General features: G+C 34.4%; 1 protein-coding gene across 1 annotated transcript in view; it reads left to right on the forward strand.

Annotated features, from left to right (window-relative positions):
- Positions 1–16,452, forward strand: part of myo3a (myosin IIIA) — a 105,242-nt gene that overhangs the window by 54,650 nt on the left and 34,140 nt on the right. Inside the window, exons 10-18 of the mRNA XM_051098242.1 lie at positions 2,848–2,886; positions 5,503–5,602; positions 6,264–6,380; positions 8,831–8,935; positions 9,172–9,255; positions 10,715–10,917; positions 11,732–11,830; positions 11,931–12,045; positions 14,640–14,766. Of these exons, the coding sequence (XP_050954199.1) occupies positions 2,848–2,886; positions 5,503–5,602; positions 6,264–6,380; positions 8,831–8,935; positions 9,172–9,255; positions 10,715–10,917; positions 11,732–11,830; positions 11,931–12,045; positions 14,640–14,766 (989 nt within the window). The remainder of the gene's footprint in view (positions 1–2,847; positions 2,887–5,502; positions 5,603–6,263; positions 6,381–8,830; positions 8,936–9,171; positions 9,256–10,714; positions 10,918–11,731; positions 11,831–11,930; positions 12,046–14,639; positions 14,767–16,452) is intronic.

A 16,452-nucleotide genomic window follows, 5' to 3' on the forward strand; every position in this document is an offset into this window, starting at 1 on the left:
TATTAACTAACATTCTAAGGCACGTTTAAAGTGCTTGATTATAATTTTAACTGTAGTACATTATTCAATATTACATTTAAAGGGAACCCTGGGTATTAAGACTTGTATGTCTTAAAATAATGTAAATGATGTCTCTTACTAAAAATACAGTTGTGCTCATAAGTTTACATATCCCTTGCAGAGTATGCAAAATGTTAATAATTTAAACAAAATAAGAGGAATCATGAAAATTGCATGTTATTTTTATTTAGTACTGTCCTGAATAAGTTATTTCGCATAACAGATGTTTATATATACTCCACAAGACCAAATAATAACTGATTTTATTAAAATGACCCCGTTCAAAAGTTTACATACCCTTGAATTATAATACTGTGTGTTGTTTCCTGGATGATCCATGATTGTTCTTATAGTCCCTTGTTGGCCCCAAGCTGTTCAGTTGCCTGCTGTTCTTCAGTTCGTCAGTTCTTCCACATTATTTGGTTTTCCAGCAGCATCTGCATATTTGAGCCCTTTTCAAAAGTGACTGTATAATTTTGGGATCCATCTTTTCACACTGAGGGCAACTCATATGCAAATATTACAGAAGGGTCGAACACCCACTGATGCTCCAGAAGGAAACACAATGCATTAAGAGCCAGGGGATGAAAACTTTTTGAATTGGATGATCAGGGTAAATTGTACTTATATTGTCTTCTGGAAGACTAAATATTTATGTAGCTTCTGAAGTGCAATACTAAACGAAAAAAAATAAAATAAAGTATAACAGAAAACAAAATAAGAAAAATGTACACATCATCATCTTGTTCAAAAGTTTACACCCCCCGGCTCGTAATGCATTGTGTTGCCTTCTTAACCATCAGTACATTTTTTCACCTTTTTGTAATAGTTATGTATGAGTTCCTCAGTTGTTCTCAGTCTGAAAAGATGAATCTTAAAATCATACAGTTAATTATGGAAAGTGTTCAAATATGCAGAAGATGCTGGAAAAACCAAATAATGTGCAGGAGCTGGAGAATTTTTCTGAAGAACAGAAGGCAGATGAACTGCTCAGGACAAACAAGGGACTCATAAACAACTATAACAAAAGATAACAACAGTTGTGGATCATCCAGGAAGCAACACACAATATTAAGATTCAAGGGTATGTAAACTTTTGAACAGGTTATTTATATAAATTCAGTTATTTTGTCTTGAGGAGTACATATAAACGTCTGTTATGTGAAATAGTTTATTCAGGACAGTACTAAATAAAAAATAGCATACAGTTTTCATGATCCCTCTTCTTTTTTTTTAAATCATTAACATTTAGCATATTCTGCAAGGGTTATGTAAATTTATGAGCACAACTGTATGTAGTAGGAAACCCATGAAAGATTTACACTATTTAAAAAATAACTAAATAACGCCATTGTTTCGATGACGTTAAATGGTTGCACTTGTGAGCTACTGCCGCTACCTGTTGTTATTTTAGCGCAACACAACTTGGAAAATAAAATACTGACACGAGGCTGTAGGCTTTAACCAAATGCTGTACCATCAATTATCCCCACAAGGAGTCTAAATGCACCTGAATATCGAGTGAAGTCGGCGCTGAGAAACTGTGGCTGTGGTGTCAATACAAGCTTCAGCATGTTTGCATCCTGCCAGGATGGCATCTTGCATTTCTTCTCTCTGCCGTTTGTAAGCTCTTTCAGTAGATGTGGTCTTCTAAATGCCTCAAAGCTATCAGGGTTAAAATGGAGAGAACAAAAACATGGGTCCTTATGAAGTTTTATTCGTCCACAGGCATCTTCCCATTCTTTTCTCCTCTTCTTATTGCTAGGAAAAGCAGTGAAGACTTCTCATCACTTCTCTTGTTGCTCATCAACTGAAAACAATGAAAAGCCATACGTGGCATCTTATTAAAATTGTATTCGCGATTTTCGAGTTGTGTTGCGGTAAAAAATAGCAAGAGGTAGTGCCAGTAGCTCACCATGTGTAACCATTTTACGTCATCAAAATAATGGTGCCCCCCATAGTCCAAAATATGTATAAAACAATTTTTAAATAACATAAATCTTTCATGGGTTTTTTACTACATATTTCAGTAAGAGACATAATTTACCTTATATTAAACCATACAAGTCTTTATTTCCCTTCAAAGTGAATATACTTTAAATGTACTGAGTCACAACTTCATTCACAATTATGTAATTAAGAAAAAATTAGTAAGCAGCGAGTTTATGATACCCTCATTGATACCTTTATGATGCAAGATTTTATTTCTATTTTATTGAAACATAATGTTGACATATTATACCTAAAAATTAATTTATTATTGACTTGTCCATCTAGAGAATGTTTAAACAGACAACAGTTTATAAAATTTTAAGAATGCTAGAATATGCCCTATGTAATCAGCCTTAAAAGCCAGTGCACTCCTAAAAATAAAGAGTCAAGCGCAGCGATGCCATAGAAGAACCATTTCTGGTTCAACAAAGAACCATTCAGTCAAAGGTTCTTTAAAGAACCATCTCTTTCTGTTTTACAATCTAAAAACCTTCTTTCGCCACAAAGAACCTTTTGTGAAACAGAAAGGTTCTTCAGATGTTAAAGATTCTTTATGGAACCATTTAAACAAAAAAGCTTGTTCTATAGCATTGTGAAGCACCTTTATTTTTAAGAGTCTGACATACCTGAATTGCTTATAATTTTAAAACTTAAAATACAACATAAACACATTTGTAAAAAAAAATGCTGGCTCTCTGCTGAGTGCAGCACTAGCCATTAGGGCTGCACCAAAGGTGCCCTCATCACAACCCCTGCTATGCCTCCAAAATATTAACTTTATTTTTATCATTTAAGCCATCTTGGAATAACTGAAGGGAGAGACAGTGATTCCAGGTATGAGATATTGACCGTCATTTATGTGGGTTAGAGTAGTAGAGAAGTAGTTGCTTCCTGTCTCTGATCATATGTTGTGGCGACTTCCCTTTTGAACTTTTGAACTGTTGATTGTTTACCCAATGGTGTGTTGTGATTCGTAGAAGGTGTTGTTAGGCAGTTCATTTTTTGCAGCTGGTTAATGTACAATATTAGTATCATTGAGAATATGTGCTGATATTTTGTGCTTTTCCTGGCTCTGTAATTTCCATTTAAGAGTACTTAGGATGTAGACAGGGTTTATTCAAGTGTTGCTCTTTTAAATGTGTAAATACATGGTTTGGACCAACGTGCGGGGCTTTCTTACTTGACCTAGCATTTGTTCAATAACATCACAAACATAAGCTCTGTTTCACTGATTTAAAGTTGGTTTGTCAGCATTTCTCCACCATATTTGAGAAGTCTTTCATGTTCACAAGACTGCATTTATTTACTCAAAAATACAGTAGAAAAAACAAAATATTATTATTACAATTTAGAATAGTCATTATTATCAGTGTCGGAAACAGCTGAGCTAGATAAAGTGTTGTGAGGAAAACCAGGATTTTTCTCCATATAGTGGACTTCAATGGGGATCAACGTGTTCAAGGTCCAAATTGCAGTTTCAGTGCAGCTTCAAAAGGCTCTACACAATCCACGCCGACAAATAAGGGTCTTATCTAGCAAAACGATTGGTCATTTTCTAAAAAAAAACAAAAAAAACCCCCATACATATACATATATACTTTTTAGCCTCAGATGTTCATCTTGCATAATTTATGCATTACGTAATCATGTTGTAAAGGTCACGTGTGGTTAGTTCTTTGGTTAAAAAAGTTAAGGTAAGGCAAAAAACTAATTTTCTCCTCCAACTTCAAAATCGTCTGACATTGTTGTTTTACCCTTTCTTTTTGGAAAGGGCGTTTGACTTTCTTTGGACATCTGCTTCGTAAACACTGGGTCGGTACTTCCACCTACGTCAAGTGTGACGTTTCCAATGTGATAACATAATGTGTGAAGTAGTGCAAAATGAGCTCATAGCTTTTGGGTATTTGGGAATTTTTTAAAAACTAGTCCTAGATTTTTCACCTGATCGGAACCAAACCAGTGCAGAAAGATTCTCTGAAGAGTGAATAATAAATAATTTAAAAAAAAATAAAGTTGAACTTTCGACTCTTTTGATTTTTAATAAAATGCCTATAACTCCTGAACGGAATGAGATATGTTCACCAAACTCAGAACACTTATGTAAAAGCTCAGTTGGAATGAAAATCGGTCTGCCTGTTTGACTCACAGCCCCAGTCTGTGAGAAATTTGAATGAAATCGGCCACTGGGGGTGATATCACATATTTGAAGGACGTAAACAATTGTACATTGCATGGTTTTTCACACATATACTGTAGAACTCCTCATTCCAGACAACTTTGCCTCTAGAACCACTGCTGTCAATCAAATAGATTGTTAAATGATTGAGAAGATGTAAAACACCTCAAATCTGGAAAAAAAGCACTGCAGTACAATTCTCTGGATTCCCTAGGTCATTAATTATGAAAAAAAAAAATAATAATTTACCCTTTGGGAAGCTATAACGGGCTCATTTAGAAAAGGGGCCTGCCTAAATTTACTCAAAATCCTATAAAGCCTAAAGGAAAACTCAAAACTTCATGAAACCTGGTGAGCACATGCGACAGGTTCTACAAAACAGCATGCAAAGGTTTAAGGGGATTGGACCAGAGCAAAAACATAAAAAAAAAAAAAACCATGATATTTCTATAGTGAATTACCAGGATTTGCCAAAAATGCTTATTTAAATCGATTAAGGTGGTTACAGGCTTGCTAAATAATGTCTTTTTTTCATATGTGCTTAAATAACTTAAATCGCTTGAACCCCAGAAATAGCTGTTTGCAGCTGTTTTATTTTATATTTATTTTTATATTTTTTTTTTAGAAAATGACTAATCGTTTTGCTAGATAAGACCCTTATTCTTCTGCTGGGATAATAAAGAGCCCTTTGAAGCTGCATTAAAACTACAGTTTGGACCTTCAACCCGTTGGCTTCCATTGAAGCCTACTAGAAAAATCCTGCAGTGTTTTCCTCAAAAACCTTAATTTCTTTTTGGCTGAAGAAAGAAAGACATGAACATCTTGGATGACATGCGAGTAAATTATCAGGAATTTTTTGTTCTAGAAGTGAAATAATCCTTTAATATTTCAATGGAACCTGTGATAGAAATTTCAAAAGAAACTTTTTGTTGGATTGTTTGTTTTAGGTAACAGCATAAAAGTCTTCGCTGTCATTTTTGATCAATTTAATATAATCAGCTTAATATATTTTGCATGCTTGCTACAGCACCTATTGTTAGTTTGATAACATGCTAATGTCAAACTCAATCCATTTTGCTGCATAGCTTTTGAAAACTAATAAAGCTATAGAATAACCTTGAAATAAAGATTTTGAAATTAGATATGGGTTTCCTCAAATGACTTTGCCATTTTCATATAGCTATTGATTTTTATTTCATCATTACTTTTAATGCATTTATCAATAATTTCAACAAGGTAATTTGCGTGAGTAATTTCTGTGATTTCAACTGCAGGCATGAGCGGATCCACACCAAAAAAGGCAGCTACATGAAGTCTCAAAGTCAAACTTGTGATGACGTGGAGGATTTGGCAACCCTAGAGGTTCTAGATGAAGTAAGAAAGTATACGGGCCACACAAGAGAAAGGCCACAGCACACACACACATCAATACATAGACTCAGGAAAGACTCCAGGAAATTTTCTATCCTTCTGTCAGACAGCCCATTCATTCCAGCTGGAATTTTCTGTACCTCTTACATTTTCCAGCAGCATTTTTCAGAGAGACTGTCAAGTGACAATAACTCATCCACGCAGTCTCATATTTTAACTGTCAAGTGAATAAATAGACAGATTAGTGAACAATAACAGAGTTTGTATTGAAACACATTTAAGGTGATTTATCAATGCGGAGGGCTCTCATTGACACTAGATGTATTTTCTTATCCTTTCTGGTAGCAGTGCTGACAGGAAGCGCTTGTATTATGCTTTTGTCCTTGGACTGATATCACCAGATGGAGACCTGTGATGTGTGTAACTGTCTTGTATGGCCATATTGGCCGCATATGGCAGCAAAATGTACATAGTGTGCAATAATCACAATGTAAAGAGCCATGAATGCAGTAGTCTAGATAATGAATCATCTTAGTGTGTCTAGGTTTGGTCATGCATGAAAATGGAGACTCCTGTGCGGTATTAGATGGTTATGTTGTTGTGTATCGGTGTGCAGTGGTTTGATATGATGGCCATCTGTGATGTTTAATTGTCTCTCTGTTAGAACACAATCACTGAACAGCTACAGAGACGTTACACAAAGGGGCAGATCTACACCTACGTTGGAGACATCCTTATAGCGGTTAATCCATTCCACAAAACGGAGCTGTATACGCCAGAGGTGTGTGTGTGTGTGTGTGGGATATTTCGTTATGGATGCCATCAGCATTTCATAGTCTACTACATTCCATTTACTGCCACATCTCTCATTCGCATTCTTCCTCACCTGTCAATCTGTATCTGTCTTGTGACATTGTACCATTTGCAGAAAGAGTGTGTTTCATTTCCCTTTTTCTTTCAATCACATGCTTTCCTCTCTCTAGATTTCACTGTGAAAAAGAAGTACACTTTAATGTACTATAAAAATGACTATTTATTATTAAAATAATATACTTTAAGAGTATACTAAAGTGTATAGTGCAAACTAAATGTTTTTGAACACTTAATTACATGTCAAGTGTAATGTATATAATACATGCAACTCTAGAGTGCTTTTTACCCACTTAAGCAGGACTTATTAGCATCTTTATGTGCAATTTTATTAAGTCAAGTCAAGTCAAGTCAAGTCACCTTTATTTATATACCGCCTTTAACAATACAGAATTGTGACAAGGCGGCTGTACAGTATTAAATAGGAAACAGTACATCAACAATGCCAAAGGCAACAGTAAACACTCACTTTTTAGGTAAAGGTAGTTAATCAAAAACAATAAAATAAAATGCAATATTGTGTTAAGAGAAAGTGTCCCCAACTAAGCAAGCCAGAGGCGACAGCGGCAAGGAACCAAAACTCCATTGGTGACAAATGGAGAAAAAAACCTTGGGAGAAACCAGGCTCAGTCGGGGGGGCCAGTTCTCCTCTGGCCAAAGTTCCTGTGGTCTTGTGCCGACAGCCGTCTAAAATAACATTATTATTTATGTTTTTTTTTTTTTTTTTTTTTTAAATATGGTTAAATGTACTGACAAATTTGCTTACAAGCATTTATGGTAATCTAATTTGTACTTTCATGCAATTTCTGTTTAACCTTGCATGTTATGTATTTAAATATGTATGTAGTTATACATTTGCAATAATGAAGTTGCAATTTAGTACATTTAAAATATATTACCTTTAAATGTAATATCAAATAACGCTACAGTTAAAATTACAATCAAGTACCTTACATGTGCTTTTTTAATATGTTAGTCAGCACATCAGAAGTGTACTTATTTGAAGCACAACAGATTATTAAAAAATTACTTTGAAGTAAAACATTGAATTATTACAAAATAGTAAGTGTACTTAAATGTGATACATTTACTAATTTAAGTGGACATTTTTTGTCAAATATTATATAATTTAAGAGTAGAGTTTTTCTAAAATTATTTTAAGATTTAGGTACATTGCGAGTTCAATACAATTAAGCATGCATCTCTTTCACAAGGGTTTCTCAGCTTTCTTTATTTATTAGTGATGTTTGCTTTTTGATTTCAAAGCAGTCAGGCATATTATTTTAACTTTGAAAATGCTAAAAATTAAATTGGTATACATTTGCATTAATAGCAAGCCCACTGACAACTAGTCAGAACCCTTAAAGGGATAGTTCTCCCAAAAAATGACAATTCTGACATCCTTCCCTAGTGAAAAATAAATATACTAAAATATGTTTAAAATACATTTGTTTCATGCTAAGTATACTACAAATACATTCACATATTCTGTACTTAATTAAAATACCCTGCCATTGAAATTTTAATATACTATACTGGTATATTAATAGTCTGCTAAATTCGAACAACTAATTTTGTACTTAATGCACTTTAATTTTGCATCTGATTGTGCTAAAGTGAAACATTTGCAAGCATACTTCAGGTACACTTTAAATATTTTGCATTTAAAGACCAATATTGTTCAAAGATCATACAGTCCTCATCAATAATGACATTAAAGCACATTTTAGGCTTAGTGTTAAGAAATGTGCATTGTGCACAAGTAGTACTCCAAATAAAATTTATTGCAATTTTTATATCAGTTAGTCTTGAGTGATGTGTCAGTAGATATGTTAATAGACTTGAACTAAGTATAAAATTGCATTTTAAATCTATTACTTTTTTACTAGGGTTGACTCAAGTTGTTCAAACTTGTATGAATTTATTTCTTCTGCAGAATACAAAAAAATATATATATATTGAAGAATTTGGCCAACCAAACTGTTTCTGAACCCTATTGACTTCCATTGTATTTTGTTTTTTTCTCCACACTATGGAAGTCAGTGGGGTCCAGCAACTGTTCAGGTGCCCTACACCCTTCAAAATATGTTGTTTTGTGTTCAACAGAAGAACGAAAGTCATACAGGTTTGGAACAACTTGAGGGTGAGTAAATGAATTTTGAGTGAACTATTCCTTTAAGAAACTGCACACAAATGCCATTTATGACATCCTCAAAACCACATAGCAATGGCCTGTCAACCACCTACACTAGCATAGTGGAGATTGTGTGTTTTGTATATGCAAGCACCACTTTTGTTTCAGGAAATGTGTATTAAATAGTCAAACACAGTTGTCTAATACATTTTTTGTTTCTCTGGCAGCATTCAAAGATTTATGTTGGAGCCAAAAGAACATCCAACCCTCCTCACATATATGCAGTCGCAGACATTGCATACCAGTCCATGGTGTCTTATAATTCTGATCAGGTAGAGTATTTTCCTCTATGTTCCTAGAGTACGTTCCTTCAAATAGAGGTTATCTGCAATTGTTATTTTTACCCGATTTAACCCATATAAAGTAGTTTTGATGGTGTAAATTAATATATTTAGGTTGATTCTGTGATATTACATTACATTTTTGACTTGAATAAATCCACGTAATTTAGAAGTTACTGTTTTCTTTCTGTGTATCAGTCATGTTCTGTGTTTTTCTCTGTGTGCAGTGTATTGTCATCAGTGGAGAGAGTGGTGCTGGGAAAACAGAGAGTGCTCACCTGTTAGTCCAACAGCTGACCGTCCTCGGAAAGGTTTGAAACTGTTATGTTATAACAAGTTTTTTTAGTCATAGAATGTCTCTCATATCACTTAAAGGGATAGTTCACCCAGAAATGAAAATTCTGTTATTAATTACTCACCCTCATGCTGTTCCAAACCCATAAGACCTTTGTTTATCTTTGTAACACAAATTAAGATACTTTTGATCAAATCTGAGAGCTTTCTGGCCCTCCATAGACAGAAATGATCCTTTCAAGGACAAGAAAGGTACCAAGAACATTGACAAAATAGTCCATGTGACATTAGTGATTCCACCGTAATTTTATGAAGCTACAAGAATACTTTTTGTGTGCAACAAAAACAAAAACAAAAATAATGACTTTTTTTCAACAGTTTTTCTCCTCTGCGTCACCCTAGCGCCATTTTGGAGAATATTATGACGTCTGCTTTCCTCTGCATGTAAAGGCATGTCGTGATACTCTCCAAAATGGCCCCTAGGGTGACACAGAGGAGAAGAATTGCTGAATAAAGTTGTAATTTTTGTTTTTTTGCGCACAAAAAGGTTTGTCTTAGCTTCATAAATTTCATCCAAAATATCTTGTGTTTTAAGGATGAACAAAGGTCTTACGTGTTTGGAACAGCATACAATAGTACGAGTAATTAATGACAGAATTTTCATTTTTGGGTGAACTCACCTTTTAATGCTTTCTTTCTGGTCACATAATAAAATAATTTCAACTGAAATCAGTATTGTGATGTCTGTTTATGGTGTTGGTCATTTACATTTATTGTAAAGCAGCTGTCTATTAAGGGAGAAGTCCACTTCCAAAACAAGAATTTACAGATAATGTACTCACCCCCTTGTCATCCAAGATGTTCATGTCTTTCTTTCTTCACTCGTAAAGAAATTATGTTTTTTGAGGAAAACATTTCAGGATGGATTTTTCTCCATATAATTGACTGCTATGGTGCCCCGAGTTTGAACTTCCAAAATGCAGTTTAAATGCGGCTTCAAACGAACCCAAATGCGGTTGTAAATGATCCCATCCAATGAAGAAGGGTCTTATCTAGCGAAACTATTGGTTATTTTCATAAAAATAATAAATTTATATACTTTTTAATGTCAAATGCTCGTCTTGTTTTGCTCTTCACGACCTCAAATAACCAGTCGTTTCACTAGACAAGACCCTTCTTCCTTGACTGGGATCGTTTACAACCGCATTTGGGATCGTTTGAAGCCGCATTTAAACTGCATTTTGGAAGTTCAGACCTGGGGCACCATATCAGTCCATTAAATGGAGACAAATCCTGAAATGCTTTCCTCAAAAAACATCTTGGATGACAAGGGGGTGAGTACATTATCTGTAAATTGTTGTTCTGGAAGTGAACGTCTCCTTTAAGTGTGTGTTTGGTCCTGATGACTTTTTGTTTACTATAATGGCTGGATGACCAGTTCTTTTTTTTTTTGTTTTTTTTGTTTTTTTTCTTCAGGCCAACAATCGGACCCTCCAGGAGAAGATCTTGCTGGTCAATAGTCTGGTGGAGGCCTTTGGAAATGCCTGCACTGTGATCAATGATAACTCCAGTCGCTTTGGGAAGTATCTGGAGATGAAGTTCACCTGTGGAGGGACCGTGGTGGGAGCTCAGATCTCGGAGTACCTCCTGGAGAAGTCCCGGGTCGTACACCAGGCCGTGTAGGAGACCATCTCTTGCATATGACCTTAGTGAAGCTGCAGCTGAATTCAGCATGAATACAGAATTAAATATCAAATGATAAAGACTGACTAAAACAACCAAACACATTTTTATGTTTAATAGTTCTCCTGTTTTAACACAGCACAGTCAATGAATAGGGTACAAATCATTTGCTGAAATAGACCATTTTGAGCAATGATGAAACAAGCACAATGAAAAAGAAAATTACCGTTGTTATAGTTTTAAGAAAGAAAGAGAGGAAGAAGGCTGTATACACTCTTAAAAATAAAGGTTCTTTAAAGGTTCTTCACAGCAATGCCATAGAAGAACCATTTTGGTTCCACAAAGAACCATTCAGTCAAAGGTTCTTTAAAGAACCATCTCTTTCTTACCTTTTTATAATCTGAAGAACCTTCTTTCGCCACAAAGAACCTTTTGTGAAACAGAATGATAAAGGTTCTTTATGGAACCATTTAGACAAAAAAGGTTCTTCTATGGCATCGTGAAGCACCTTTATTTTTAAGAGTATATGTACAGAAGCTAACTAGTTTGATAGTAAATGTTTGTTTGTAGTAATTAAACTCATGTTTGTAATAAAAAAAAAAATGTTGAATATTTGTTTGGTAATAATTTTAGTGGTAAATGTGTGAGTTTTTGATGAATGAACTAAAAGCTGCAGTATTTTTAAAAATAATAATAAAAATAAATTAAATTAAAACATTAAATTGGATTATATTAAATTATTAAATTTTATACACTTCAAAATCCATTCTATAATGAAACATCTTTTTTATTTATTTATTTATTTTTTAGAGGGGAACGTAACTTCCACATCTTCTATTATATCTATGCCGGTCTGGCAGAGAGGAAGAAACTTGGCCACTACAAGCTGTCAGACAGCAAAACTCCAAAGTAAGTTCTCGAACACCTGATAACAGCGTGCTGTTTTTATCTGGATCCTCATCTGACATCCTTATTTCTGTTTTGTACTCTTTGTTTTTCTCAATTCCAGGTATCTCCACAATGAGAATGTTAAATTAGTGCCTGACATTGTGGGCAATGCCTTCTATAAGGAGCAGTTCGAGACAGTGGAGCAGTGCTTCAAAGTCATTGGCTTCACCCTGGAGGTAAACAAACCTATCACAATAAAGTGCTTACAGTCTCTAAAATAAGCCTTTATTTTTGTACTTTCTTCCAAATAGAATTACCTTTTTAAATAATAAGTGTCATTTAAAAGATCTATATACTTTTACATAATTAGAGGTCTTAAGTTGAAGATGATAGCACTGATTTTCATTATCCTACAATGCAAATGTTGTTTCTATTGGAGAAGGGGCTAAAATGCTGCTTGATTACTAAATAATGAAGTGTAATAGACAAGAGGAATGCTGATGTGCAGTGACCGTGAGAACAGCCTGCCTGTGTCCATTCAGGTCCAATGCTCTGAACGCTGGCATTGGCCTGTGTGCAGGGTTATGTAGAAGTTGTGACCCAGTGCTCTAATGCCATCAGTCTCCACAATTAGCATCAGGCGAATCAATGATGCATGCTGGAATACATTACCGCTGCTCGTTTTGTCTGGAGGGCCATATCCAACTTATCAGTGAAATAAGATATTAGATATCCCAAGATCACAAAACTATCACAACAGAGTACAACCTCTGGTTCTTGAAGTAAAAACCCAATTAATTTTCTTTATAGAGAAATGTATTTTTAACCTTTTAACATAGTCGCACCATTAACCACATGAGCTTGTGGGGTTTCTTCACCCCAAATAAAAATTTTGTCATTAATCACTTACCCCCATGACATTCCAAACCCATAAAAGCTTTGTTCATCTTCGGAACACAGTTTAAGATATTTTAGGTTTGTGACTGTCCCATTGACTGCCAAGTAAATACCACTGTCACGGCCCAGAAAAGTATGAAGGACATCGTCAAAATCTGCCATCAGTGGTTCAGGATAATTTTCTGAAGCTACGAGAACACTTTTTGTACGAAAAGAAAACAAAAACAATGACTTCATTCAACAATTCGTCTCCTCCGTAGGGCCATTTTGGAGAGTATCCGCTGGGCGCAAACTGCGTATGCCGTTGTGTGTCAGCTGCGTCACACGGATACTCTCCAAAATGGTGCTATGGTGATGCTGAGGAGACGAAGTGTTGAATAAAGTCGTTATTTTTGTTTTCTTTCTGTACAAAAAGTATTCTCATAGATTCGTAAAATTATGTTTCAACCACTGATGGCAGATGGACTATTCTGACAACGTCTTTCATACTTTTCTGGGCCTTGACAGTGGTATTTATTTGGCAGTCAATAGGACAGTCACAAACCTCCCAGTTTTCATCCAAAATATCTTAAATTGTGTTCCGAAGACGAACGAAGCTTTTACGTGTTTTTGGAACGACATGAGGGTAAGTGATTAATGACAGTATTTTCATTTTGGGATGGAGTAACCCTTTAAGTGAAAATAGATTTATTTGTAGAAGCCACAAATAAGAAATTGTTTAATAGCCATTTTTGTGAAGAACTAAACAGACCATAAGCTTGGCAAAAGATCAACCAATCTGAGAAGTTGCTGTTACCATGGAAACAGAATTTACTGCAAAAACTCAGCAGTAATTGTCCACTACCATACATTCTCAATCATATCATATATTTGTGCATGTTTGAATATTTTGCAGTAAATTTTAGTGTATTGCTTTTACGCTTTTTATCATATTGATTATAAACCATTAGCTTTTAATATATACTAGCTTGAAATTAAAGGTTGTAATGCTGAGACATTCATGAAAAAAGAAATGTGCTTGAAAGGAAAAATTCACCCAAACTGAAATTTGCCAAAAATCAAACCTTCAGACGATCCAAGAAGTAGATCAGAACAGATTTGGAGAAAGCTGGCATTGCATCTCTTGCTCACCAGTGGATCCTCTGCAGTGAATGGGTGCCATCAAAAACTGTGTTTGTACGAAACAAATCCACCAACAAGGCAAAACAGTCCATAATCCATAATAATGCTTCCTTCATTGAAAAAGTTCATCCCCTGTTGTATTCTGACATCAAAATCCAGCGGATTTGTTGCTTGTAAACAGTGCTTGACCTGTGCAGATTTCTTTCCTGATTCAGATGACTTTTTCCCTGAAGAAAGCACATTTTTAGAAAAAGGACTTATATTTTAGGTAGAAATCTGTGGATTTTTGTGATGGTTTTTATCAGCTGTTTAGCTTAGTTCTGACGGCACCTATTCACTGCAGAGGATGCAGTGATATAATGCTGAATTTCTCCAAATCTTTCCAACAAGGAAACTTTTTCTTCTACATCTTGGATGGCCTGAGGGTGAGTACATTTTCAGCAATTCTTACTCTCACTCTGTAATGTCAGTTTAGTTTTCTATTTCTCAAGGGAGACAGGAGTAATCACAGGCCTGTGAGTGACATGACTGACATTACGGAACACTGTATTCTTTAGGGAATCCATATAATCGAATAGACAGATGTGGCAATGTGCCACTAGATATTAGCTGCTATGCTACATTTGCAGAAATATGTAGCAGTTTCATTCCTCTCGGCTGGGATGCTTAAACATAGACGTTATTAGATGAGATGTCATGTAATCAGTCACATTATTTACAGTATGCCTGATATCTCTTCTGTGGAATTTTTTATTTTAGACATTTAATTATCCATCAATTGTGGTACATTTTTATGTCATCATTTCATTAGGAGCTTGGGAGTGTTTACAGTATCTTGGCCGGGATCCTAAATGCAGGTGATGTCGAGTTCACGTCTGTGGCTTCGGAACATCAGACGGACAAAAGTAACATTTCCAACATGGCAGTACTAGAGAGTGGTAAGAATTGTCACATATTCTAGGTTTACAAGGCTGACCCTTTTACTCTGTACAACACAACTTTTTGATCTGAACTTGAGCACAGTTATATAATCATTCATGGGTGTTTTGTGTTTATGTAATTCTGTAGAGCAACAAACCCTGGGCAAATCCTTATTTGCATGCCTTTTGAAAAAAAAATCTCTATAAACAAGCATGAGGTGGTTTGTTGCTCTTATGACTTAATATATTTAGAGAGGTTTAGTGGACTTTTCACCAGATTCCAGACCAGCTTATTAAACTAGCATTATACTAGCATTACAAATGTAGCAAACTACATTTGATTAGTTTGAGTTTTTACACAGTCAGCATGGGTACTATTTAATATTAAATATGTCATTGTAGTAAGTTTGTGATGTTTTCATCACTGATTTTCCCATTGCAGGAAAACATATTGTAAGGCAGGAAACAGCAGTTATAAATGTATAAACCTAAAAGTATAACATAACTAGTGCTGTGCACTATTACTGATTAGTTTATGTATGTAAACTGGGATGCAGCCCTAGTCGCGTATAACCACACAATATATAGCATTCCGATAGGATTTGCATCTCCCAAATTTAGTGCTGTTATTCTTAACTAAAAGTATTAAAAATGTTGTTTTCATAATTGAAATAAATCTGAAATATAAGTATAAATATTAGATGAAAAACCTAAGCCTAAACTTTGCAACTAACTAAAATAAGTAAAGTAAGTTGATATTGAAGAATTAAAATGACTAAAACCAAAACTGTAATAAAAATAAATTAAAGCCAACCCGATTTCATGGCAATTTGTACATATTTTACTAGGTGGTTAATTCATACAACCTTACAAATTATTACAGCCTTACTTTTTGCTAAATCATACATTTCGTACGTTTCCCAATTCGTATGAATTTGTACAAATTACCTACCCATAACCCTGCCCATAACCTACCCGTCACTAGGGTCTAGACAAATTGTACAAAATCGCACAAGTGAGGTCGTACGAATTCGTAAGAATTAGCCACCTCATAAAATACATACAAATTGGTAGTGAGATAGCGGTGATTAAGGCTGTATAGAAATACACAAAAAAATAAAAATAAAAATGACAAAAGCATAACAAAGTTAAATATAAGATAAATATTAAACTAAAATTAAAACTGAAAAAGCTAATTCATGCTAATAAATAAGTTATTTGTCTTACTTAATGCAACTTAAACTAACAATGAGCAATACATTTGTTACATATTTATTAATCTTTGTCAGTGTTAGTTAATTAAATTACAACTGTCCATTGTTAGTTTATGGTAGCTCAGGTTATCTGTTATAAAAATATTAACAGATGCAAGTTTTGATTTTAGGAATATTTTAGTAAATGTTAAAATGACATGAACTCAGAGTAATAATTTCTTTATTATTTAACTTATAAGGTGTCAGTTTATTATTTAGCAATAAGGTGTCATTTGTTAACATTAGTTAATGTATTAACTAACATAAACAAACAATGAATGAACATTACATTTATTACAGCATTTATTATTTTCTGTTAACGTTATTTTTTAAAAAATACACTTGTTCATTGTTAGTTCATGTTAGTTCACAGTGCATTAACCAATGTTAACAAACAATGCTTGAATAGTGCATTAGTAAATGGTGAAATTATTAATTAAGATTAATAAAT

This window comes from Labeo rohita, chromosome 24 (assembly GCF_022985175.1).
Source record: "Labeo rohita strain BAU-BD-2019 chromosome 24, IGBB_LRoh.1.0, whole genome shotgun sequence".
Lineage (NCBI taxonomy): Eukaryota > Metazoa > Chordata > Actinopteri > Cypriniformes > Cyprinidae > Labeo > Labeo rohita.